Source organism: Rhinoraja longicauda, chromosome 16, assembly GCF_053455715.1.
Source record: "Rhinoraja longicauda isolate Sanriku21f chromosome 16, sRhiLon1.1, whole genome shotgun sequence".
NCBI lineage: Eukaryota > Metazoa > Chordata > Chondrichthyes > Rajiformes > Arhynchobatidae > Rhinoraja > Rhinoraja longicauda.
This window is the reverse complement of record NC_135968.1, coordinates 43,076,260-43,100,676: the sequence shown is the minus strand read 5'-3', so window position 1 is coordinate 43,100,676 and position 24,417 is coordinate 43,076,260. Positions and strand designations below refer to the sequence as shown.

Below are 24,417 nucleotides of genomic sequence, written 5' to 3'. Positions count from 1 at the left end.
ACGCTGGTTTAAACTGAAGATAGACACAAAATGCTGGAGTAATTCAGCGGGACGGGCAGCACCTCTGGAGAGAAGGAATGAATGGGTGACGTTTCGGGTCGAGACCCTTCTTGAATAAGTTTTGAATCAGTTTTATTGGCCAAGTATGTACACATATAAGGAATCTGCCTTGGTGCTCCGCTCGCAAGTAACAACACGAACACACAGGAAACAATTAAGAATAAAACATAAAACATTAAAACATTGAGAATAAAACATTATAGTTTAAACATGTGAATGAAATAAAATACCAGAGCAAATGGAGGCTACAGACTTGTTGGTTATTGAGTAGAGCTATTGCTCGTGGGAAAAAAGCTGTTTTTATGTCTGCCTTGGCGGCTTTGACAGTCCGGAGGGAAGTGCTTCAAAGAGTTTGTGGCCAGGGGGTCAGAGATCCCTCAGACTAAGACTAGTTGTCTGATGGAATGGAGCCATTGTAGATGCATCGCCTGACCTTGCCCCTTCAGGTCATGATACTTTCTACAGCTGCTGTCTCCAAGTCTTGATGGTCGACTGCTGGGTCTGGCTATTGCAATGTTCTGCTTCCACTGGAACCTGTGCAAATCTGGAAATACTTGCCTCTCCATGGTCAATGTTAGAAGGTACACCAGAGGCTGGTTATCTCAAATTGCTGAATTTGTTATTGAGTTCCATGGGCTGCAACATGCCTAGGTAGAAAATGAGGTGCCATTTTTGATCTGACAGTGGCTTCATTTGAACAGTGCGAGGAGCCAAATATAGACACCATGAGCATTAAATGCAGTAGAGTAAAATGGAAGAAGTACAAATGAATTGCTGCTGCACCTGGACATAGTGTGTCTGGTTCCTGCAGCCTTGAATGAAGTGACGTAGAAGGAAAGGTGTTATATCAGGTGTTATATAGATGTGGGCTCCTACATACCAGCGAGACCAAACACAGACTGGGTGATCTCCCTCTGAATGCTCAGTCCGCCTAGGCCTACTTGATCTCCCGGTTGTAGGCCTAGGCCTACTTGATCTCCCGGTTGTAGGCCTAGGCCTACTTGATCTCCCGGTTGTAGGCCTAGGCCTACTTGATCTCCCGGTTATCAGACATTTTAACTCCCCCTCCCATTCCCACACTGACCTTTCTGTCCTGGGCCTCCTCCACTGTCAGAGTGAGGCCACATGCAAATTGGAGGAACAGCACCTCATATATTACTTGGGCAGCTTCCAACCCAGCGGTATGAATATTGATTTCTCTGATTTCAAGTAACCCTTGCCTTCATAACAAGGGGAGTTGAGTATAGGAGCAAAGAGGTCCTTCTGCAGTTGTACAGGGCCCTAGTGAGACCGCACCTGGAGTACTGTGTGCAGTTTTGGTCTCCAAATTTAAGGAAGGATATTCTTGCTATTGAGGGCGTGCAGCGTAGATTTACTAGGTTAATTCCCGGAATGGCGGGACTGTCATATGTTGAAAGACTGGAGCAACTAGGTTTGTATACACTGGAATTTAGAAGGATGAGAGGGGATCTTATCAAAACGTATAAGATTATTAAGGGGTTGGACACGTTAGAGGCAGGAAACATGTTCCCAATGTTGGGGGAGTCCAGAACAAGGGACCACAGTTTAAGAATAAGGGGTAGGCCATTTAGAACGGAGATGAGGAAAATCTTTTCCAGTCAGAGAGTTGTGAATCTGTGGAATTCTCTGCCTCAGAAGGCAGTGGAGGCCAATTCTCTGAATACATTCAAGAGAGAGCTAGATAGAGCTTTTAAGGATAGCGGAGTCAGGGGGCATGGGGAGAAGGCAGGAACGGGGTACTGATTGAGAATGATCAGCCATGATCACATTGAATGGCGGTGCTGGCTCGAAGGGCCGAATGGCCTCCTCCTGCACCTATTGTCTATTGTCTATTGACCTTTCTGTCCTGGGCCTCCTCCACTTGCAAATTGGAGGAACAGCACCTCATATATTACTTGGGCAGCTTCCAACTCAGCGGTATGAATATTGATTTCTCTGATTTCAAGTAACCCTTGCATTCCCTCTATCCCTCCCTCCCCCACCCTAGTTGTCCTACTGGTTCCACTGTTCACATCCTTGTATCACCTCTTCGACAGCCAACAATGGGCCATTGTGGGGTTTACCATTCCTTGACCATCTGTTACCGGCCCTGCTTTGTTCCACCCTTTTCTTACCTCCAGTTCCCTCCCCTCTACCTTTGGCCTGAAGAAGGGCCTGGGCTGAAATGTCACCCGTCCTTTATCTCCAGAGACACTGCCGAACCCGCTGAGTTATTCAGCACTTTGTGTCCACTTCGGGTATAATCCGGCATATTTCCTTTCCTTGTGGGTGTAGTTCATTGAGTGTGCCTGTTCTGAGGGGATGGTATTAAATTCAGGTCTCACCTGATTTAGAGAAAAGATGAGCTGATTCAACAAAGCAACTGCACCTCCCAATTTGGAGTCATCTGCTGACTGGATATAAACCTTTCGATTTCTTCATCGAAATTAATAAGATGTGGATTCAGTGCTGGCATCTGTGGATCACTGCATATCACCACCTAGTAATGAGAGAACAAACCTTTTATTCATAATCTCTCCCTCTCTTACTAGCAAACTATTGATCAATGTCACCAATCACCTTCAATTTTGTGCACTCTTATTTATTGTAATAATCCTATTTTCTGAACCTCAGAAATGCCTAATGGTAACCAACATATAACCATAGATATTTCCCTGTCTACCATGCTCCCTAAAAATGTCACGATGATTTGGCAGACCAATCCTTAATACGTCAATGTTTATGCTTTGTGGTTAGTAAAAACCTCGTCAAGTGTTCAGTCATTTCATCACCAATGTTAGATGAAAACACGCAACACAAGTTATTTGAGAATAAACAAACTGGCAAAATGGGAGTTTCTCTACAGCATGGACATCAATAATTAAGGTTCAACCATCTTCAAACTAGGAAGAAATATCTTTAATTGGACTTCATTGGACTTTAGAGAGGAACTGCAGATGCTGGTTTAAACCAAAGATAGACACAAAATGCCGGAGTAACTCAGGGGGTCAGACAGTATTTTTGGAGAAAAGGAAAAGGTGACGTTTTGGGTCAAGAGCCTTCTTCAGACTTCAGACCTTCTTCAGATTCCAGTCTGAAGAAGGGTCTCGACCCGAAACGTCACCTAATCCTTTTCTCTAGAGATACTGTCTGACCCGCTGAGTTACTCCAGCTTTTTATGTCTATCTTCATTGGTCTTTAAGTTGCACTAAATGTTGTACCACTTATCCTCTAAGCCAAGAGCATGAAAAGCAGAATTGCTATGTCTCTAGCAGAAAATGCTGGGAATACTCAACAGATCAGGCAGTATCTGAGGAGAGTTGAACAGAGTTAACCTTCAAGGTCATTGATTCATTGGCTGAACCTTAAAACGTGCCATTTTCTGCCTCCCACGTTTTGCAAGCACTGAACCATGAATTGACCCAAACTGCCAACCTTTGCTCAGCATGTTGCGATGATGATCCCAGAGCACAAAGTAGATGGATCGCTAGTGTTCCACCGCTCAGCACGCTACCTCTCATTGCAGGTCTTCCACAATAGCAGAATTAACAAGGTGCTGAGTGATTCCATCAGCTGCCCTGCATACGCCGTCTATCTCTGCGGGCAGATTCTGGTTTACACCGAAGATAGACACAAAATGCTGGAGTAACTCAGCGGGGCAGGCAGCATCTCTGAAGAGAAGGAATGGGTGACGTTTTGGGTCGACACCTTCAGACTGAAAGGGTCTCGACCCAGTCCTTCTCTCCAGAGATGCTGCCTGTACCTGAATTACTTCGGCATTTTGCGTCTATCTACTCTGTCTACCTACAGTCCTGTGGATTTCATCAGGCCAACCCTGTTGCCAAGCAATCTCCATATGCCTGAGAGGAATTATTATTCCAACATATTGTGACGTATCCATCAAATGATCATGTCCCTTCAAGTCCAACTTAAAACCTGTGAGGACAGATGGTGCATTGGATTTCCTTCATCTCCTTGAGTGAGCTCCAAATCAGAGTCATTTCAGTACAGGATCTGGCTCTCACCTTGGAACGAGGTGAGAGAAAACTGTGCAGAAAGTTTCACAAAGTTACGTACTATTTGAAGACTTTTTTTTAAAGTGGACTAACAGATCTCAGTGCAATGTTCTGGGGAATTGCATTTAAAAAATGAGTAACCGAAATATCAAAAAATATTTTGTCAATAACACAAGTATGACATATGGGAGGCAATTTTGCACCACAAAATTAAATGTTAAAATATCGATTTGGAAAATAGATTCCAAATCAATATTTTTTAAAAATGTTATTTTATTTTTGGAATAATATCAAATATCTTTTCAAATTTTCTTCCTTGGAAATATATACAATACAAAATAATTCAATTTTTTAGTATTCTGCAACCTAAGAGAAGTATCATGCGCAAAGCATGGAGTATAAATCATATTTTCTTACAGGTTTTCATGACCTAGGAGTGTGACTTTCACTTGATTCCTGCTGTGAATAAGAAAGTCACAGTAAAAGTAATTCTACGCTAAGGTTCACAGCACATGAAAAAATTATATGTGTATTAAATATGTATGATCATATCTCTGCAGAAACATGTCAATGACAATATATAACTGGACTTGACTTATGTCTAGTTCTCACGGACAGATCATTAGATCTGTCCGTGTCGGGCGGCACGGTGGCGCAGCGGTAGAGTTGCTGCCTTACAGCGAATGCAGCGCCGGAGACTCAGGTTCGATCCTGACTACAGGCGCCGTCTGTACGGAGTTTGTACGTTTTCCCCGTGACCTGCGTGGGTTTTCTCCGAGATCTTCGGTTTCCTCCCACACTCCAAAGACGTACAGGTTTGTAGGTTAATTGACTGGGTAAATGTAAAAATTGTCCCTAGTGTGTGTAGGATAGTGTTTATGTGCAGGGATCGCTGGGCGGCGCGGACTCGGTGGGCCGAAGGGCCTGTTTCTGTGCTGTATCTCTAAATCTGAAAAAATGGATGAATCTAATGCACATGAAGGAACAGGTTTAAAATATGATTGCTTTAAGATGTAGGAAGGTGTAAACCAGATGCTGGTTTACGCCGAAGATAGACACAAACTGCTGAGACAAGCAGGACAGATAACATCTCTGGAGAGAAGGAATGGGTGACGTTTTGGGTCGAGACCCTTCCTCAGACTGAGAGTCAGGGGAGAGGGAGTCCGGAGATATGGAAGGGGAAGATGTGAAAACGTACCCTTCCATGTCTCTAAATTGTTTCAAGGTGTCTGACTGAGGCTTTAGAGTGTCAATGTGGTAGGAAGGAACTGCAGATGCTGGTTTACACCGATGTTAGATTCAAAATGCTGGAGTAACTCAGCTGGACAGGCAGCATCTCTGGTAAGAAGGAATGGGTGATGTTTAGGATCTCAAACCCGAAATGTCACTCATTCCTTCTACCCAGTGTCGATGTAGTGTTGTATATCTAGATTTCAATACCTAAATTATGTATGTTTAACTTTGCATATCTGGAAAGTGGAATAAATATCTGATGAGAAGTTTATTCTACCAGATCGATCGCAAGCGTGCACTAGAAAAAGGTTAAGGACCCAACAAGTGGCATCTTTTTTGCTGCCTTCTAGAAGGAACTCATTAACACCATTATTTCCACACATCCAAAGCCACAACAGAGATCACCCTCAGCTTGGAAAAGTAGGGTCTCATTTGATCATGACTTGGATGAGAAACATAAAATTATGCAGCATAGAAATGCTGATTATCAGCACAGAATTGTCCTCTATGTAAAATATATTTTTGGGCCAACAATTTGCCCTGCCTGATATTCATCCATTCCATTCGAGCAGAAATGCCCATAAGGAATTCTACGAACTATTGCTTAGTTCAGTTTAGTTTACTGTCACGTGTACCGAGGTACAGTGAAAAGTTTTTGTTGCGTGCTAACCAGTCAGCAGAAAGACAATGCATGATTACAATCGAGCCATTTACAGTGTATAGATGCATGATAAGGGAATGACGTTTAGTGCAAGGTAAAGCCAGCAAAGTCCGATCAAGTATAGTCTGAGGGTCATCAAAGAGGTAGATAGTAGTTCCGCACTGCTCTCAGGTTGTGGTAGGATGATTCAGTTGCCTGATAACAGCTGGGAAGAAACTGTCCCTGAATCTGGAGGTGTGCGTTTTCACACTTCTACACCTTTTGCCTGATGGGAGAGGGGAGAAGAGGGAGTGGCCAGGGTGTTACTCGTCCTTGATTATGCTGCTGGCTTTGCCGAGGCAGCGTGAGGTAGAAATGGTGTCAATGGAAGGGAGGTTGGTTTGTGTGATGGTCTGGGCTGCGTCCACAATTCGCTGCAATTTCTTGCGGTCTTGGATGGAGCTGTTCCCAAACCAAGCTGTGATGCATCCTGATAAAATGCTTTCTATGGTGCATCTGTAGACGTTAGTGAGAGTTGTAGGGGACATGCCAAACTTTCTAAGCCTTCTGAGAAAGTAGAGGTAGTGTCGAGTATAAATGCTGAGTATCCATTACTGTGGGGGGCTATAAACAGGCAGGCATTTCACAACAGCATATTTTGATTGCCCGAGCCAGCTGCCTGCCCCTTTTCCGGGGTTACGTCCGCGCCCGGGTGGTGTTGGAGAGGGACTGCGCGCTGTCCACGGGCACCCTGGGGGATTTCCGGGACCGCTGGGCACCGCGGGGGATTGGATGCATCCTGGATAGGGATTGTAATATAGTTGTATAATAGTTTCAATTGGTATATTTGTTTGTATAGTATTCTGGTGCTGGGTTCTGTTTTGTTTTATTGCATTGTAAATATTATTAAAAAAATAATCCAATAAATGAATTATTTTTTAAAACAGCGTATTTTGCTGGGATCAAGGCTGAGTTCCGGGCATAATTTAATGGATCTGAATGCTGTAGGTCAGGTGTGATGTTTAAACAAGAATAAACGATGAACCGAAGATGCATGCCTCTGCATTGATCTTCGCCTGCTGTTGAGTCTATATGACGACGGTTTCACCAGTATTGTACAGTTCCCACAGCACTGTTGATCCATCACTTTTACTGGTCTCCTCTCCCTGTTTTTCATGCCAAGCAACAAACAACATCAAAAGCCCATTTTGTCCAATCTGCTTCCTGCAGTTGTAAAAGGTCATTAAAATTTAGCTTTAATACTGCTGTGCTGGAGATACTTATTCAGGACATGATTGTGTATGCCCCATCGGAATTGTGTCCAACAGCTTTTGTGAGATGAATATTTTAAAAAAGGGTCAGGGATTATCCCTGAATATTATCTCTCTGTGGAGCTGGCAAATGAATATTTTACACTGTTTACTGTTTTGCAGAGCTGAATATTAGACGTCTTATGCAAAATTGAGAACACTTTCTTCGCCACTTCTCATACTTTTTCTTGACAATTTCCCACTTTTTCCTTCTTGAAATTCTTAAAATATCAGAAAAATATTAGCTGCAATGTGGTTTGGGGTTTCGTGTGGTTTTGAAAGACATTCTGACTCCTTAGTTATTCTGCAGTGCTGTCAAACGCTCATCATAAGCTGACCCACTCGTTCCTGGAATCATCCTTGGAAACCACCTCTGGACCCTCACCAGAGCCAGCACATCCTTTTGAGCCAGCACATCTCCCTTTTGAGACCATACCTAGAGTATTGTGTGCAGTTGTGGTCTCCAAATTTGAGGAAGGACATTCTTGCTATTGAGGGAGTGCAGCGTAGGTTCACTAGGTTAATTCCCGGGATGGCGGGACTGTCATATGTTATCATATCATATCATATCATATATATACAGCCGGAAACAGGCCCTTTCGGCCCACCAAGTCCGTGCCGCCCAGCGATCCCCGTACATTAACACTATCCTACACCCACTAGGGACAATTTTTTTTTTTTTACATTTACCCAGCCGATTAACCTACATACCTTTACGTCTTTGGAGTGTGGGAGGAAACCGAAGATCTCGGAGAAAACCCACGCAGGTCACGGGGAGAACGTACAAACTCCTTACAGTGCAGCACCCGTAGTCAGGATCGAACTTGAGTCTCCGGCGCTGCATTCGCTGTAAAGCAGCAACTCTAAAGAATGGAGCGACTGGGCTTGTATACGCTGGAATTTAGAAGGACGGAAGGGGATCTCATTGAAACATATAAGACTATTAAGGGATTGGACACACTAGAGGCAGGAAACATGTTCCCGATGTTGGGGGAGTCCAGGACCAGGGGCCACAGTTTAAGAATAAGGGGTAGGCCATTTAGAACGGAGATGAGGAAAAACCTTTTCATCCAGAGAGTTGCGAATCTGTGGAATTCTCTACCTCAGAAGGCAGTGGAAGCCAATTCTCTGGATGCTTTCAAGAGAGAGTTAGATAGAGCGCTTAAAGATAGCAGAGTCAAGGGATATGGGGAGAAGGCAGGAACGGGGTACTGATTGGGTATGATCAGCCTTGATGCTGGCTCGAAGGGCCAAAAGGCCTCCTCCTGCACCTATTGTCTATTGTCTATTGTCAATGCTTCAAGAAGTCAAACAGTCAGGCACAGCCAATTAATTCTAGGACTACACCGCAACATCAACTTAGGTTTTGATCTCAATTCTTTAGAAGGGATTTGAAGCCATGACCATCCCACCGAGAAGCATGAGTGATTTATTGATCCAAACTCACACTTGTTACCGATGGTCGGACCTGTTATTCAGACTGGAAGCTGGCAGATATCATTTACATTGGGCCATAGGATTCATTAATTAATGAAATCCCAAGTTAACAAAGGAAATAGGAAGTTCTGGAATCCTCCAAATTCACTTTATTTTCGGTTTAGTTTACTTTAGTTTAGTTTGGTTTGGTTTAGTTTAGTTAGTTTAGAGATACAGCACAGAAGCAGGCCCTTCGGCCCACCGAGTCCACACCGACCAGCGATCCCCTCACATTAAGACTACTCTACACACACTAGGGACGATTTACATTCATCCCAAACCAATTAATCTACAAACCTGTACGCCTTTGGAGTGTTTGAGGAAACCAAAGATCTCGGAGAAAACCCACGCAGGGCACGGGGAGAACGTACAAACTCCATACAGACAGCTCCCGTAGACAGGATCAAACCCAGGTCTCCGGCGCTGTGAGGCAGCAACGCTACCGCTGCACCACAGTGCTGCCCCTTTGTCCTGGCAACTTATGCCTTGCAGGTACCTGAAACTTAGAATCATCGATCATTCAATATAGAAACATATTGGACATATTAGGAAACTTAAGAGAGAGTTAGATAGAGCTCCAGGGGCTAGTGAAATCAAGGGATATGCGGTGTAGGCAGGCACGGGTTCCTGATTGTGGATGATCGCCATCAATGAATGGCGGTGCTGGCTCGAAGGGCTGAATGGCCTCCTCCTGCATCTATTTTATATGTTTCTATGTTTCTATATCATTCCTCTGGTTCTGTGAAGCACTTATTTTACACTTCTCCCATTTTATTCTCACCACATCCACATCAACCAGCATTAGATTCTACCACACACCTAGGTGTCGTTTACAATAGCCAATTAGTCTTCCAACCTCCATGTCTTTGAAATGTGGGAGAAACTGGATCACCCGGAGGAGTCCCATGCCATTTTGGGAGAACATTCAAACTCCACACAGCAGTGCCCAAGGTCAGCATTAAACCAAGATGTTTGGAGCTAGTAGGTGGTAGCTCTTTGAACTGTGTCACTCCACCATCCCACATGGAAAACCAATGCAAGGCAGGTCAAATGTGAAACACAAATGTTATGTCTCTGTGATCTTCCAACCTGTTCTACTTGTATCTCAGGGAAACAGTGAACTTCCATGAATTCAATGGGAGTTGATGCCTATTAGAAAATATCAGCTGCACTTGTATTCATTCCTTCCGATAGACCCAAAGTGACTGAGTTAGACAGACACTCAAAGACACTTCTTTAATAATCTATTAATAGTTTATGCATTGCAAAACATGAAAGTTTAGAGTGAATAATTAACAAAATGAAAGGAGATGTAAGCCTTTCCACCAGTGACGAACACTGGTTGTGAAGAATGAACATAGCTGGTAACAAAGAAGACTGTTCTGATTTTGGAGACGCTGACTGAAGGCTAATTTACTAAGTGCTCGCTTCTGGCAGGAAACCTCACTGCTGTCAACACACATCACTGGCACCCAGCACACAATCCATTGTCCTTTCTAAGTTTTTTAATTTAGTTTAGTTTAGAGATACAGCGCGGAAACAGGCCCTTCGGCCCACCGAGTCCTCACCGACCAGCGATCCCTGCACACTAACACTATCCTACACACACTAGGGACAATTTACATTTATACCAAGCCAATTAACCGACAAAACCTGTACGTCTTTGGGGTGTGGGGGGAAACCGAAGATCTCGGAGAAAACCCACGCGGTCACGGGGAGAACGTACAAACTCCGTACAGACGGCACCCGTAGTTAGGATCGAGCCCGGGTCCCTGGCGCTGTAAGGCAACAACTCTACCGCTGCGCCACCGTGCCGCCTTCTAGAAATAATGCACGGGTTGTGCTATTTGTTCATGGTAATTTTAGTGCTTTTCTATCTAAAGTCTTGACTGCACCAGGACAGGAAGATATTTGTTCTTTTCCTCAGTTGCCCAGTAGCTGTTCGGAAATTGATCTCTGGCAAGGCTCAGTTGGCATGAATTCACGTGACTGGTATTTCCGTGCCAATATATCAGAGACTCTGTCTGCGAAGTGGATGCGTGACACCGTGGCTGACTTGCCAACTTTATTAACTGCGCCCCGAATCACTTTCAGACATTGGATTGTAATTCTAAGGAATTTGAGGACACTCAAAGGAAGGAAGCATGCAGGTACAGCAGGCAGTGAAGAAAGCCAATGGAATGTTGGCATTCATAACGAGAGGAGTTGAGTATAGGAGCAAAGAGGTCCTTCTGCAGTTGTACAGGGCCCTAGTGAGACCGCACCTGGAGTACTGTGTGCAGTTTTGGTCTCCAAATTTGAGGAAGGATATTCTTGCTATTGAGGGCGTGCAGCGTAGGTTTACTAGGTTAATTCCTGGAATGGCGGGACTGTCATATGTTGAAAGACTCGAGCGACTAGGTTTGTATACACTGGAATTTAGAAGGATGAGAGGGGATCTTATCGAAACGTATAAGATTATTAAGGGGTTGGACATGTTAGAGGCAGGAAACATGTTCCCAATGTTGGGGGAGACCAGAACCAGGGGCCACAGTTTAAGAATAAGGGGTAGGCCATTTAAAACAGAGATGAGGAAAAACTTTTTTAGTCAGAGAGTTGTGAATCTGTGGAATTCTCTGCCTCAGAGGGCAGTGGAGGCCAATTCTCTGAATACATTCAAGAGAGAGCTAGATAGAGCTCTTAAGGATAGCGGAGTCAGGGGGTATGGGGAGAAGGCAGGAACGGGGTACTGATTGAGAATGATCAGCCATGATCACATTGAATGGCGGTGCTGGCTCGAAGGACCGAATGGCCTACTCCTGCACCTATTGTCTATTGTCTATTGTCTAAACCCCCTTGTTCACTTTTGAAGTCAATTATCATCTGAAGATCTTCTGCGGTAAGATGTTAGCACTTTGGCTCTTTGCTGAATTTATGAAATCCTTCTGACAGCACGTCAGGAAGCCCTGCTTGAAGTTTGCATTTGTGAAATATCTGAAGTCGTCAGTAAGATGCAGCAGTTTCATGTCATTGAGATGCCCGAATATGACAAAGCCCTCCATAGCTTCTGGAGAATAGAAGTCAACTTACATTTCCCCAGTGTAAGACAGAGACTCTGAAATGGTAAAGAGTGAATCTCATTTTATTGATTTAGAATCAGGAAAGAAATGTTACTTATTCGGCGATTGTAGATGATTACCATCATACATTTTAGAAAACCTAAAACCATGCAAATGGTTTCTGGACAATGTTTGCTGCATGGAATTCATTACAAGAAGTTGACAATGAAATGTGAGATTAAAGAGCCATTTCTCAGGGATTGTAGTGCAGTTAACCTCTGATATAGAAGACTGGTGACTTCAATAAGCGATTCACTTATCCAATGCAAAGTGTAGAAAAATGCTAATGTGTTTATTGGCAAAGCATCAACTCGCACTTTTAACTCGTTTATTGGAGTTATTGATCACGAATGACAATTTGACAAACAGGATGCACATGAAATGCTGTGAATCACTTTTGCAGCATTTTTTTGTTAGCTAAGCAGAGGAAATGATAATGTTTCATGCCACAAATATAATTATCTCCAGCCCTGCAAGTCAAGAGATTATGACTTTGAGATGGTTGTGTGACTGACGAACTGCTGGAGAACCCTCGAGTGCATTTATCAACATTGATCGAGAGGAAACGTGGTGAATTTTAATGTTTCGGAGGGCGTCGGTTTGGGAGACTGGGAGGGGATGACTCCCATGAAGGCATGTCAGGAAACCTGAGCCCAGCTTGCAGACTTCCACAGCTAACGGCAGCGGAGTAGATTGCCTTCATTTAACCTTTTTGGGAGAGCCGCGATAACCAATTTCAAAGGGCTAACCAGTCAATCACAAAGGCATGATCGTGGCATTTGGAGCTTAGGTATTTGGTATTTGGGTTCATGGGTGTCTGACATTTCCCGGAACTCACCTGTAAAGCATAGTGTGAAAAAGGGCATCAATTTAGAAGGCAATACAATGATATGAGCCACCAAGCAGTGAACACTGTTTCCATCCCTCCCTCTGAAGACTTTGTCTGTAGTTCCTGGAATGAGAAGTTACTTTCACAATTTTACAACTCTGGAGAGTTGTACTAACGATCTGCACTGTGGTGCTCTGATCAATCCAATCACCACTAGCACTACTAATGCTGCATCCTTTTGGACGGAGCTGTGATCTATCCAAACAGCAAGTGCATCGACCGTATCCGCGGTTCCAGGTGTGGACTCCTATATATCACCGAGACCAAGCGCAGGCTCGGCGATCATTTTGCTGAACACCTCCGCTCAGTCCGCCTAAACCTGCCTGATTTCACGGTTGCTAAACACTCTGACTCCCCCTCCCATTCCCACACTGACCTTTCTGTCCTGGGCCTCCTCCACTGTCAGAGTGAGGCCCAGCGCAAATTGGAGGAACAGCACCTCATATTTTGCTTGGGCAGCTTACACCCCAGCGGTATGAATATTGACTTCTCTAACTTGCTTTGCCTCCCGCTCCATCCCTCCCCCTTCCTAGTCCTCCGACCAGTCTGGCTATCCCCCTGATTAAATTTTATTTCTGTATGCTTCGTTGTCGCTATCTCCTAGCTAACAATGTAGCAATTCTACATTTTCCCTGATCCCCATTCTCCTTTGATGTCTCATTTTCACACCATACCCTTCTATATCTCTGTGTCTCCCTCTCCTCTGACTCTCCGTCTGAAGATGGGTCTCGACCCGAAACGTCACCCATTCCTTCTCTCCAGAGATGCTGCCTGACCCGCTGAGTTACTCCAGCATTTTGTGTCTACCTTTGATTTAAACCAGCATCTGTAGTTCTTTCCCACACTACCTTTTTGGAGTTATGGTGTAATGTAGGGTAACACATAGTCTTCTGGGAAATTAAATACATTCATTTAATGTACGCTCCGCCCGTCTGAACCAACCTGATCTCCCGGTTGCTGGACACTTTAATTCTCCTTCCCATTCCTACACAAACCTTTCTGTCCTTGGTCTCCTCCATTGTCAGAGTGAGGCTAAACACAAATTGGGGGAACAGCGTCTCATATTTCACTTGGGCAGCTCACAGCCCAGTGGTATGAATTTGATTTCTCTCACTTAAGGTAACTCCAGAATTCCCTCTCTCTCTATCCCTCCCCCACCCAAGTCGCACTAGCTTCTCGTTTTCACCCTTCAAACAGCTAACAATGGCCAGTTTCCTTTATCATCATCACTTTTTTGCACATCTTTCATTCATCGTTCTTTATCTCTCCACATCACCGTCTATATCTCTCATTTCCCTTATCCCTGTCCAGTCTGAAGAAGGGTCTTGACCCGAAACGTCACCCATTCCTTCTCTCCAGAGACGCTGCCTGTCCCGCTGAGTTACTCCAGCTTTTTGTGTCTATCTGCGGTTTAAACCAGCATCTGCAGTTCCTGCTTACACATTAATTTGAACTGTCCAGTTCAAAAAAATAATTACGGGACCATTATGCAGAGTGAGCTTTGTATCCTGTATGACTGATTTTTAAAAAAGGTTTAGAGGTACAGCGCGGAAACAGGCCCTTCGGCCCACCGGGTCCGCGCCAACCAGCGATCCCTGCACATTAACACTATCCCACACCCACTAGGGACAATTCGTATATTTACCAAGCCAATTGACCTACAAAGGTAGCTTGGAGGCAGCCATCTCTCCATCTCTAAAGGTCATATTATTGAGCTAGCGCACAAAATACGCCGAACTGAATTGTGAAATGTCTCAATCATTTCTGATTGTCCATCTTTCCCAGATGTTCTGCGATCCGTTCTCCTGTGGCTGACGGGATGTGTTAAATAGAAATAAGAGTATTTGTTGTTGATAAGCATCAGCCAGAGGCATAGACAAAATGAAGCCGTGTGTTATCGTCAGATAGATGGGAATAAGAGCATGTGGATAGTCAGGAATTATCGGGTGTAACTGCAAGCCAATTTGGAGGTTGGAGAGTCCTGCCGGACTGGATTTAAGAGGATAAATTTGAGTGGGTTGGGATTGGAGGTCAAATAACACCCAATATGAATCTGAGATGACCACACCTACATTAAATCTGACCCCAGGACAATAAAATGTTTTTTCTTCCTAAACTTCTTAAACGTATCGGGCTAGAGTTGAATAGCCAAGCTGAAAATAAAGTTCTGCATCTGGTGCATTAATTTATAATGAGCCAGCCTGGCACACTTTGACTGGAACTGCCAGTTTAAATGGATCCCATTAAACTGAGCTTGAGTTTCACCTCAGGTTTGAGGTCGATTGTGTTGATCGTGTCAATGCACTTGCCATTTCTGCTGCGTTCAGTCCATTAACGTCCTCTCAGTATTGAATCAACAAAGTAGACCACTGGGCTCCTATTGCAAATATCGTAGCAAACCTCCCTTAGTTATTTTACTGTTGAATTCCTCGCTACAAGATTTTATAGTCCTCAATGTCATAGAGTCATGTAGTGATACAGTGTGGAAACAGGCCCGTTCGGCTCAACTTGTCCACACCGGCCAACATGTCCCAGCTACATTAGTCCAACCTGCCCCCATTTGATCCATGTCCCCCCAAACCTGTCCTATCCGTGTACCTGTCTAACTGTTTCTTAAACGTTGGGATATTGTATTGAAAGGCATAGGTAGTTTCTGCCAACTTGGTGTGGTGCTCACCATCCTGAATCATTCAATTACAATCATCGAGTCATACAGCATGGAAGCAGGCCCTTCAGCCCAACCTGTTCATGCCGGCCAAGATGTCCACCTCAGCTCGTTCCATTTGCTTGAGTTTGACCCATATCCCTCCAAAACCTTTTCTGGCATGGAGATTTCCAGCATTGTATGCATGGAGTTTCCCTGCTCATTGCTAATCAATGGTGTTGGACGTCATAGGCTGATTAAACGTCACTGGTGGATAGACACATGTGGGCAATGATGCTGGCTGCCACCATTTCTGGTCTGTTGCAACATACGTTTGGATCTGGTTGCACCAGAATAAAACAGAAAGCAGATTTTTCCAGCGAGAAAGGACGATGATTACAATAGACAATAGACAATAGGTGCAGGAGGAGGTCATTCGGCCCTTCGAGCCAGCACCGCCATTCAATGTGATCATGGCTGATCATTCTCAATCAGTACCCCGTTCCTGCCTTCTCCCCATACCCCCTGACTCCTCTATCCTTAAGAGCTGTATCCAGCTCTCTCTTGAATGCATTCAGAGAATTGGCCTCCACTGCCTTCTGAGGCAGAGAATTCCACAGATTCACAACTCTCTGACTGAAAAAGTTTTTCCTTATCTCAGTTCTAAATGGCCTACCCCTTATTCTTAAACTGTGGCCCCTTGTTCTGGACTTCCCCAACATTGGGAACATGTTTCCTGCCTCTAACGTGTCCAACCCCTTGTTTTTGTTATCTCTCTTTGTAGAGGTAATACACCGATTAGCCAAAACATTTTGACCACTGACGGACGAAGTGAATAACATTGGTTATCTTGTTACAATGGCACCTGTCAAGGGGTGGGATATATTAGGCAGCAAGTGAACAGTCAGTTCTTGAAGTTGATGTGTTGGATGCAGGAGAAATGGGCAGGAGTAAAGACCTGAGCGTCTTTGACAAGGGCCAAATTGTTATGGCCAGACGACTGGGTCAGAGCATCTCTGAAATGGCAAGGCTTGTGGGGTGCTCCCGGTCAGCAGTGGTGAGTACCTATCGACAGTGGTCCGAGGAGGGACAAACCACAAACCGGCGACAGGATGTTGGGAGCCCAAGGCTCATTGATGCGTGAGGGCAACGAAGGCTATCCCATCTGGTCTGTACTGACTGTGGGAAGACGACAAGCCGGTAGAGGGAGTATGATGCTCTGGGCAATGTTCTGCTGGGAAACCCTGGGTCCGGCCATTCATGTGGACATCAATGTGACACGTGTCACCCACCTAAACATCGTTGCAGACCAGGTACACCCCTTCATGGAAATGGTATTCCCTGATGGCAGTGGCCTCTTTCAGCAGGATAATGCGCCCTGCCACACTGCACACATTGTTGGGGAATGGTTTGAGGAACATGATGAAGTGTTCACGGTGTTGCCCTGGCCTCCAAATTCCCCAGATCTCAATCCGATTGAGCATCTGTGGGATGTGCTGGATCGACAAGTCTGATCCACGGCGGCTCCACCTCGCAGCTTACAGGACTTGAAGGATCTGCTGCTAATGTTGTGGTGCCAGACACCACAGGACAGCTTCAGGGGTCTTGTAGAGTCCATGCCTCGGCGGGTCGGCGCTGTTCTGGCGGCACACGGAGGACCATCAGCATATTAGGCAGGTGGTCATAATGTTTTGGCTGATCGGTGTAAATGCTGCATTTCTCCCTTTGTGTTTCCATTTGTATAATCTGAGTAAATAGTACCTCGAATGAATTGCAACGTGTGTCAGTGTGGAGTGAAAAGCAGGGAAATATGCAAACTTCCAAAATGTCTTTTGGAACTGGTTGACACATGGAATACCAGTTGATTTTGCGTATTGTTAGTGAAATAAAAACTGGAGTTTAATGCATCCAATAAATTGAAAATGAAATGATACTGATTGGGTCACTATGGAAACTATTCCACAGTGGGGAAGAACTCATCGACTGTATGTCTGAAGAAGGGTCTCGACTCGAAACATCACCCATTCCTCGTCACCCGAGATGCTGCCTGACCCGCTGAGTTACTCCAGCACTTTGTGTTTATCTTGTATGAGAGAGCTAGATAGAGCTCTTAAGGATAGCGGAGTCAGGGGGTATGGGGAGAAGGCAGGAACGGGGTACTGATTGAGAATGATCAGCCATGATCACATTGAATGGCGGTGCTGGCTCGAAGGGCCGAATGGCCTCCTCCTGCACCTATTGTCTATTGTCTATTTTTTACAACATTGACAAGACATTGAGGTCCCATTGACCAAAGGAATACAGTGTAAAGGTACGGAATACCAGAGAGTCCATTCCTGCATACGGAAAATATTTTATTTCAGTAGATTACATGGCAAGGCATTAGTAATCAGACTGCTTTGCAATATCATGTTGCAATGCCGTTTTGTGCTGTAATTCATCACTTGGTGAAATCTGGATTGTGCACTGCCATCTAGCAAGTGCCAAGCACAGGCAGAGATCCTCCCCAAGGGACGACAGGAAAATTAGAAGGTGAAACACCTTGCTCTTGCACTTCCTGTTAACCAGTTAATTGATGCAAAAAAATCTGGCAAACTGCCCACTTGCCCGTGCCTACAGAGTGGAAAGTGATGGATGAGAGGAAAAGTGGTTCTTGAGATTATACATTTCAGTTTTAAAGTGTATTTTAATGGAAGCTATGGTAGGTACTTTGACCCAGGAACACATTTTTTCCCAGCTGTTATCAGGCAACAGAACGGTCCTCATGTCAGCTAGAGTGAAGTCGTTACTCCCATCTACCTCATTGGAGACCTCCGAACTATCATTAATCAAACTTTATCGCACTTCAATGTTAGATGACGCATTAATTTTACACCCTTTATTCTTTATCTGTGCACTGTGGATGACTTGATCGTATCCATGTATAGTCTAAGAAAATAACTGCAGATGCTGGTACAAATCGAAGGTATTTATTCACAAAATGCTGGAGTAACTCAGCAGGTCAGGCAGCATCTCAGGAGAGAAGGAATGGGTGACGTTTTGGGTCGAGACCAGTCTGAAGAAGGGTCTCGACCCGAAACGTCACCCATTCCTTCTCTCCTGAGATGCTGCCTGACCTGCTTAGTTACTCCAGCATTTTTTGAATAAATACCTCCATGTATAGTCTTTTCTTTGACTGGGTAGCACACAAACAGAAGCTTTTCACTGTACCTCAGTACACATGGCAATAATAAACTAAACAAAAACTAAACTAAAGTGAAGTGAAGTGAAGTGAAGTGAAGTGAAGTGAATTAAGCAAGGTGGGATGTTTCTGGTGCCTTACCCTACTGATAAATGAAGGAACCTTGCTTGAAAAACAAAACAAGGGTAGCCGGAACTTTCCAGTGGGGTGAGTAGCACTTGCAATTGTCAACTTGTGGGATCAATATGGGGCGTGGTCCTTCTGGTCCAGGTGTATGTTCGTTTCTTAGTACCTGAACTGATGTACAGCACTTTGGTCAACGTGGGTTGTTTTTAAATGTGCTATACAAATAAAATTGACTTGACTTGACCCACCTTCAGACCTTTCAGCTTCCTTTTCGATAGCACTCGACTAACTTACTGCCAAAACTCTCTACAATTTCTGGCCAGTTCTGCCATGAAGACTGAAGCAAAAAAGGTAATAGATTCGTCTGCCATTTCCTTATTCCCCATTACTATTTTCCCAGCATAATTTTTTAGTGGTCCAATGTTCATTCTTGCCTCTCTTTTATTCTTTATATACCTGAAGAAAGTTTTGATATCCTCTTGGTTTTGGTACTATTATTGGCTACCTTACCTTCATTTTTCATCTTTTTAGTTTAGTTTACTTTGGAGATACAGCCTAGAAACAGGCCCTTCGGCCCACCGAGTCCTTGCCAACCAGCGATCCGCGCACATTTACACTATCCTACACACACTAGGGACAATTTACACTTGTGCCAAGCCAATTAACCTACAAACCTGTACGTCTTTGGAATGTGGGAGGAAACCAAAGATCTCGGAGAAAACGCACGCAGGTCACGGGGAGAACGTACAAACTCCATACAGACCACACCCGTAGTCGGGATGGAACCCACGTCTCCGGCGCTGTAAGGCGCTGTAAGGCAGCAACTCTACCGCTGCGCCACCGTGGTTTTCTCCCCTGACTGCATTTTTAATTGCCTTCAGTTGGTTTTTAAAAAGCTTCCTGATCCTCTAGCTTCACACTAACCTTTGCAATATTACATACCTTCTCTTTTAATTTATGCTGTCTTTGAATTCCTTTGTCAGCCACAGTCGCCTCATTCTCCCCTTAGAATCTTTCTTCCTCTTTGGATGAAATGATCCCGCGTCTACCGAATTACTCCCAGAAAATCCTGCCCTTGCTGTTCCCCTGTCCCTTTTCTGGGGTCCTGCTGGGGTCCCTTTTCAATCAACGTTTGCCAGCACCCCCCTCATGCCTCTGCAGTCACCTTTACTCAACGGTAGTACCAACACATCTGATTTCATCTTCTCCATCTCAAACTGCAGGTTGAATTTTATCACAACCTTCAAGTTTTACAATAGACAATAGACAATAGACAATAGGTGCAGGAGTAGGCCATTCGGCCCTTCGAGCCAGCACCACCATTCAATGTGATCATGGCTGATCATTCTCAATCAGTACCCCGTTCCTGCCTTCTCCCCATACCCCCTGACTCCGCTATCCTTAAGAGCTCTATCTAGCTCTCTCTTGAATGCATTCAGAGAATTGGCCTCCACTGCCTTCTGAGGCAGAGAATTCCACAGATTCACAACTCTCTGACTGAAAAAGTTTTTTTCTCATCTCTGTTCTAAATGGCCTACCCCTTATTCTTAAACTGTGGCCTCTGGTTCTGGACTCCCCCAACATTGGGAACATGTTTCCTGCCTCTAACGTGTCCAACCCCTTAATAATCTTATACGTTGCGATAAGATCCCCTCTCATCCTTCTAAATTCAAGTGTATACAAGCCTAGTCGCTCCAGTCTTTCAACATATGACAGTCCTTTACCTTTACCTTAAGCTTTCTAATCAAATCCAGATCATTACATGACACGAAATCAAAATTTGCCTTTTTCCTAGTAGGCTCGACAACGAGCTGCTCTAAGAAGCACTCTACAAATTCCCTCTCTTGGCATCCAGTACCAACCTGATTTTCCCAGTCCACCTGTATATTGAAATCCCCCATAACCACTGTAATGTTGCCTTTACTTACATACTGATTGTGCCTCCTGATATAATTTGTAGCCTACATCCTGGCTACTGTTCGTAGGCCTATATATAACTCCCAACAGGGTCTTTTTTATCCTTGCAGTTTCTTAACTCTACCCACAAGGATTCTACATCATCCGATCATCCCTAGCTAAGGATTGAAGTTTATTCTTTATGAGCAGAGCTAACTCACCCGCTCTTCCCACCCGCCCGTCTTTTCAATAGGATGTATATCCATGGATGTTCAGCTCCCAGCAACGTAATGTGTGTATCATCCCAGCCCTCAAAAACAGCCTTCTAACCGGCAAGGCATTCCTGACTCCAAGTTCCCCAGCTAGTACAACTGTTTCTGTCTGTGGCACGTCCAAGCATTTCCATTTGTCCATTAACCCTAGGGTTGCCAACTGTCCCGTATTAGCTGGGACATCCTGTATTTTGGGATAAATTGGTTTGTCCCGTATGGGACCGCCTTGGTCCCGTATGAGGCCCAGGGGGGGGCGTTGTAGGCCAGGACACTGTAGGCCCCCACACTATAGTCCCGGGGGCCACTGCAGGCCCAGATGCTGTTGGCCCGGATGCTGTAGTGAAGGCCCGGACAGTGTAGGCCCGGAGGCCCAAGCGCCGCCTAACGGAGGTTGCGTAGCATCCCGACTCCCGGCCCAGGCGGCCACCATTGGTGGAGCGGGAGCACATGGCCGCTGGCTGGGTGAGGTCACATGGGGCGCGGGGCGGTGACGTCATCTTTTGTCCCTTATTTGGGAGCGAGAAAGTTGCCAACCCTAACTAACCTATACCTTGATAAAGAATCACATCTCTCCTCTAAGTCATCCTCTACAAACTTTTTTCTTGTGAATTTCTCTTAGTTTATCCCAGAATGGAGGGTTAATGGTCCACTCCATGCTGTTCCTGGTGTGTGGGTGAGTGGTAGAATATTTTTAAGGTTTTCAGGAATGAAGGGAGAATAAAATGGTTTTAGGGTAGGGTTAGTGTAGATGGGAGCTTGATGCTTGGCATGATCTTGTTGGGCCGAATGGCTTGTTTCAGCACTGCATCTAATTAAGACACTAATTGGACATTTAATGAGAAGAAAAGAAAAAGAGCGCAACGGTGGCGCAGCGGTAGAATTGCTGCCTTACAGCGCTTGCATCGCCGGAGACACGGGTTCGATCCCAGCCACAGGTGCTGTCCGTACAGAGTTTGTACGTTCTCCCCGTGACCTGCTTGGGTTTTCTCCGGGATCTTCGGTTTCCTCCCACATTCCAAAGACGTACAGGTATGTAGGTTATTTGGCTTGGTGAATGTAAAAAAAAACTGTCCCTAATGTGTGTAGGATGGTGTTAATGTGCGGGGATCGCTGGGCGGCGCGGACCCGGTGGGCCGAAGGGCCTGTTTCCGCGCTGTATCTCTAAAAAAATGTTTAAACATTTTTTTTAAATGGTTGTTTCATACGGTTGTTTAACATAATGGTTGTTTAACATAACCATATATGAATTTTGCCTGGTGTTCATTCCATAATGAAACAGATAAACACTTTGGGGTGGCAAAGGACACAAGGATTATCATCCGCAGTGAAATTGTCCCGTCTGTTTCTAATGCACTTCAGCCTCATGCCTCCTGTGTGTTGTACCAATTGGCCACTGCTCCTAGCATGGGACCAATACAATGAACAGCTAGAGTCACTTGACACTAGCCAGGAACTCAACTTGCATCCTGTAAAGTGAAAGTAGGTGCATTTAGGCAACAGTATGCATATTTGAAACTTAACCTGCCATTTGAAGAAAGGATTTTATTCACAAAATGCTGGAGTAACTCAGCAGGTCAGGCAGCATCTCGGGAGAGAAGGAATGGGTGATGTTTTGGGTCGAGACCCTTCTTCAGACTGTATGTCCAATTTGAAGAAAGGATCTACATGACATGGGAGAGAGGACACTCCTGTTTTCTGCGATCCCATATTGGTGTTAACCTCTTTTTCAACATGCCCTTTTGTCTGAAGAAGGGTCTCGACCCGAAACGTCACCCATTCCTTCTCTCCAGAGATGCTGCCTGACCCGCTGAGTTACTCCAGCATTTTGTGTCTACCTTCGATTTAAACCAGCATCTGCAGTTTTTTTTCTTATACTATGTACTTCCGTTTGCTATGTTTAATACAATATACACCAAGGTTTTTCTGCACCTGCACACTTTTAGTAATGTACCAAAGCATGTATTATCGTTTCCAGTTCTTTCCACAGAGAGTGGTGAGTCTGTGGAATTCTCTGCCACAGAAGGTAGTCGAGGCCAGTTCATTGGCTATATTTAAGAGGGAGTTAGATGTGGCCCTTGTGGCTAAAGGGATCAGGGGGTATGGAGAGAAGGCAGGTACAGGTTACTGAGCTGGATGATCAGCCATGATCATATTGAATGGCGGTGCAGGCTCGAAGGGCCAAATGGCCTACTCCTGCACCTATTTTCTATGTTTCTATGTTTCTATGTTTCTGCGAGATGAAAATCTCCTCTGGTTCCTCTGTATTAAACTGTTCCAACGACTAACATGCTCACATTCCAGCCTTACAATGCTCACTTGCTGCCTATAACTATCTTCCTTACCGATCACCATATCTTCAAGATTGGTGCCTCTTGCTAATTTTGAAAATTTCCTCACATAACCCCAACATATTAATACTAGCTATTTTCTATAACCAGATTTCTATTTTGTGTGTGTAGCAAGGCATACTGATATTCATTGATGATTCATATATTGTGTAAAATAAATATTGAGAATCTTGACAGGAGTCATTTCGCTGAATTCATGTTAGTCTATTATCACACAAACACGTAGGTGTTGATGGATGGCATGATTGGTAATAGGACATTGCCTGTTGTTTGCATTGATATGTTTGACTCTTCACTCTCTTACATAAACTGTTAAACTGCTCGGGAGTTTAATTTATCTAAACACAATAGGGGTAATTTTGCAAGTCTGCACTTGCGATAAGAAGCCACAATGCGAATCTGAGGGTGTTCTGCGATGAATTTAAAAGTTAAAACCAGCGGGGCCCATTGTGAATTTACAAATGTACTTGTCATGAACGAGACACAATACAAGTGCAGAGACTCAAAAAGAACGCACTGGTTATTTGTACCTGCTCAGAGCATGGCTGTTTTTCTATCATTACAAATGCTAAAAATTAACATGAATTATTATGCGCCTGCCTGGAAATGCAACTCAGGTCAATAGTGTTGGTCACACTGTTGACGAGTGTCAGCACACTGTATTTTGCCTTTGAAATTCATTTCATTAAAGGCATTGGAATGAATTTCAGAGGCAGACAGCAAGGCACTGCGCACTAAATAGTACATTTAGCCTTATTGACCAGAGAAGTTTCCAGGTAAAATGTTCTCGGTGGATTATCAACAGCAACTCTCTGATATTTGTGGTGACTATTATTAAAAAAGAACATGACCTGCCTGGCTGATGCAGCTTGAATATCCATTGATTAAATTCTTCTGTTTCTATTTTTGCAGCGGGTATTTCTTGCAGCAGAGACTGAGGAAGAAATCTTTGCTCACCTGGGCTTGGAATATATTGAACCTCAAGAAAGAAATGCATAACTTCCAGCAATAAAAAGTGCCCTTTCAACGAAATTCATTCAGAACGAAATTCTTGACAAAAGGAAAAGTAATGTTGTTTTTTAATATAATTTGACTTCGATACACATTGGTCTGTAAAAAGCTAATACAACATTAAATGTCAAACTTGAGCTCGTGAAATGTCCTCTCATGCCCAGCAGCAGGATGTGGCAATACCTAAATCGCAGATGAAACTATCTTGTGGAAAGCT

The 24,417-nt window shown here is 44.4% G+C and overlaps 1 protein-coding gene across 1 annotated transcript in view; it reads left to right on the top strand.

The window, feature by feature from the left end:
* The window catches only part of dntt (deoxynucleotidyltransferase, terminal), a 349,907-nt gene extending 325,719 nt beyond the window's left edge, over positions 1–24,188 (top strand). The window contains exon 11 of the mRNA XM_078412877.1: positions 24,102–24,188. Within this exon, the coding sequence (XP_078269003.1) occupies positions 24,102–24,188 (87 nt within the window). The remainder of the gene's footprint in view (positions 1–24,101) is intronic.
* The last annotated feature ends 229 nt before the right edge of the window (positions 24,189–24,417 follow it).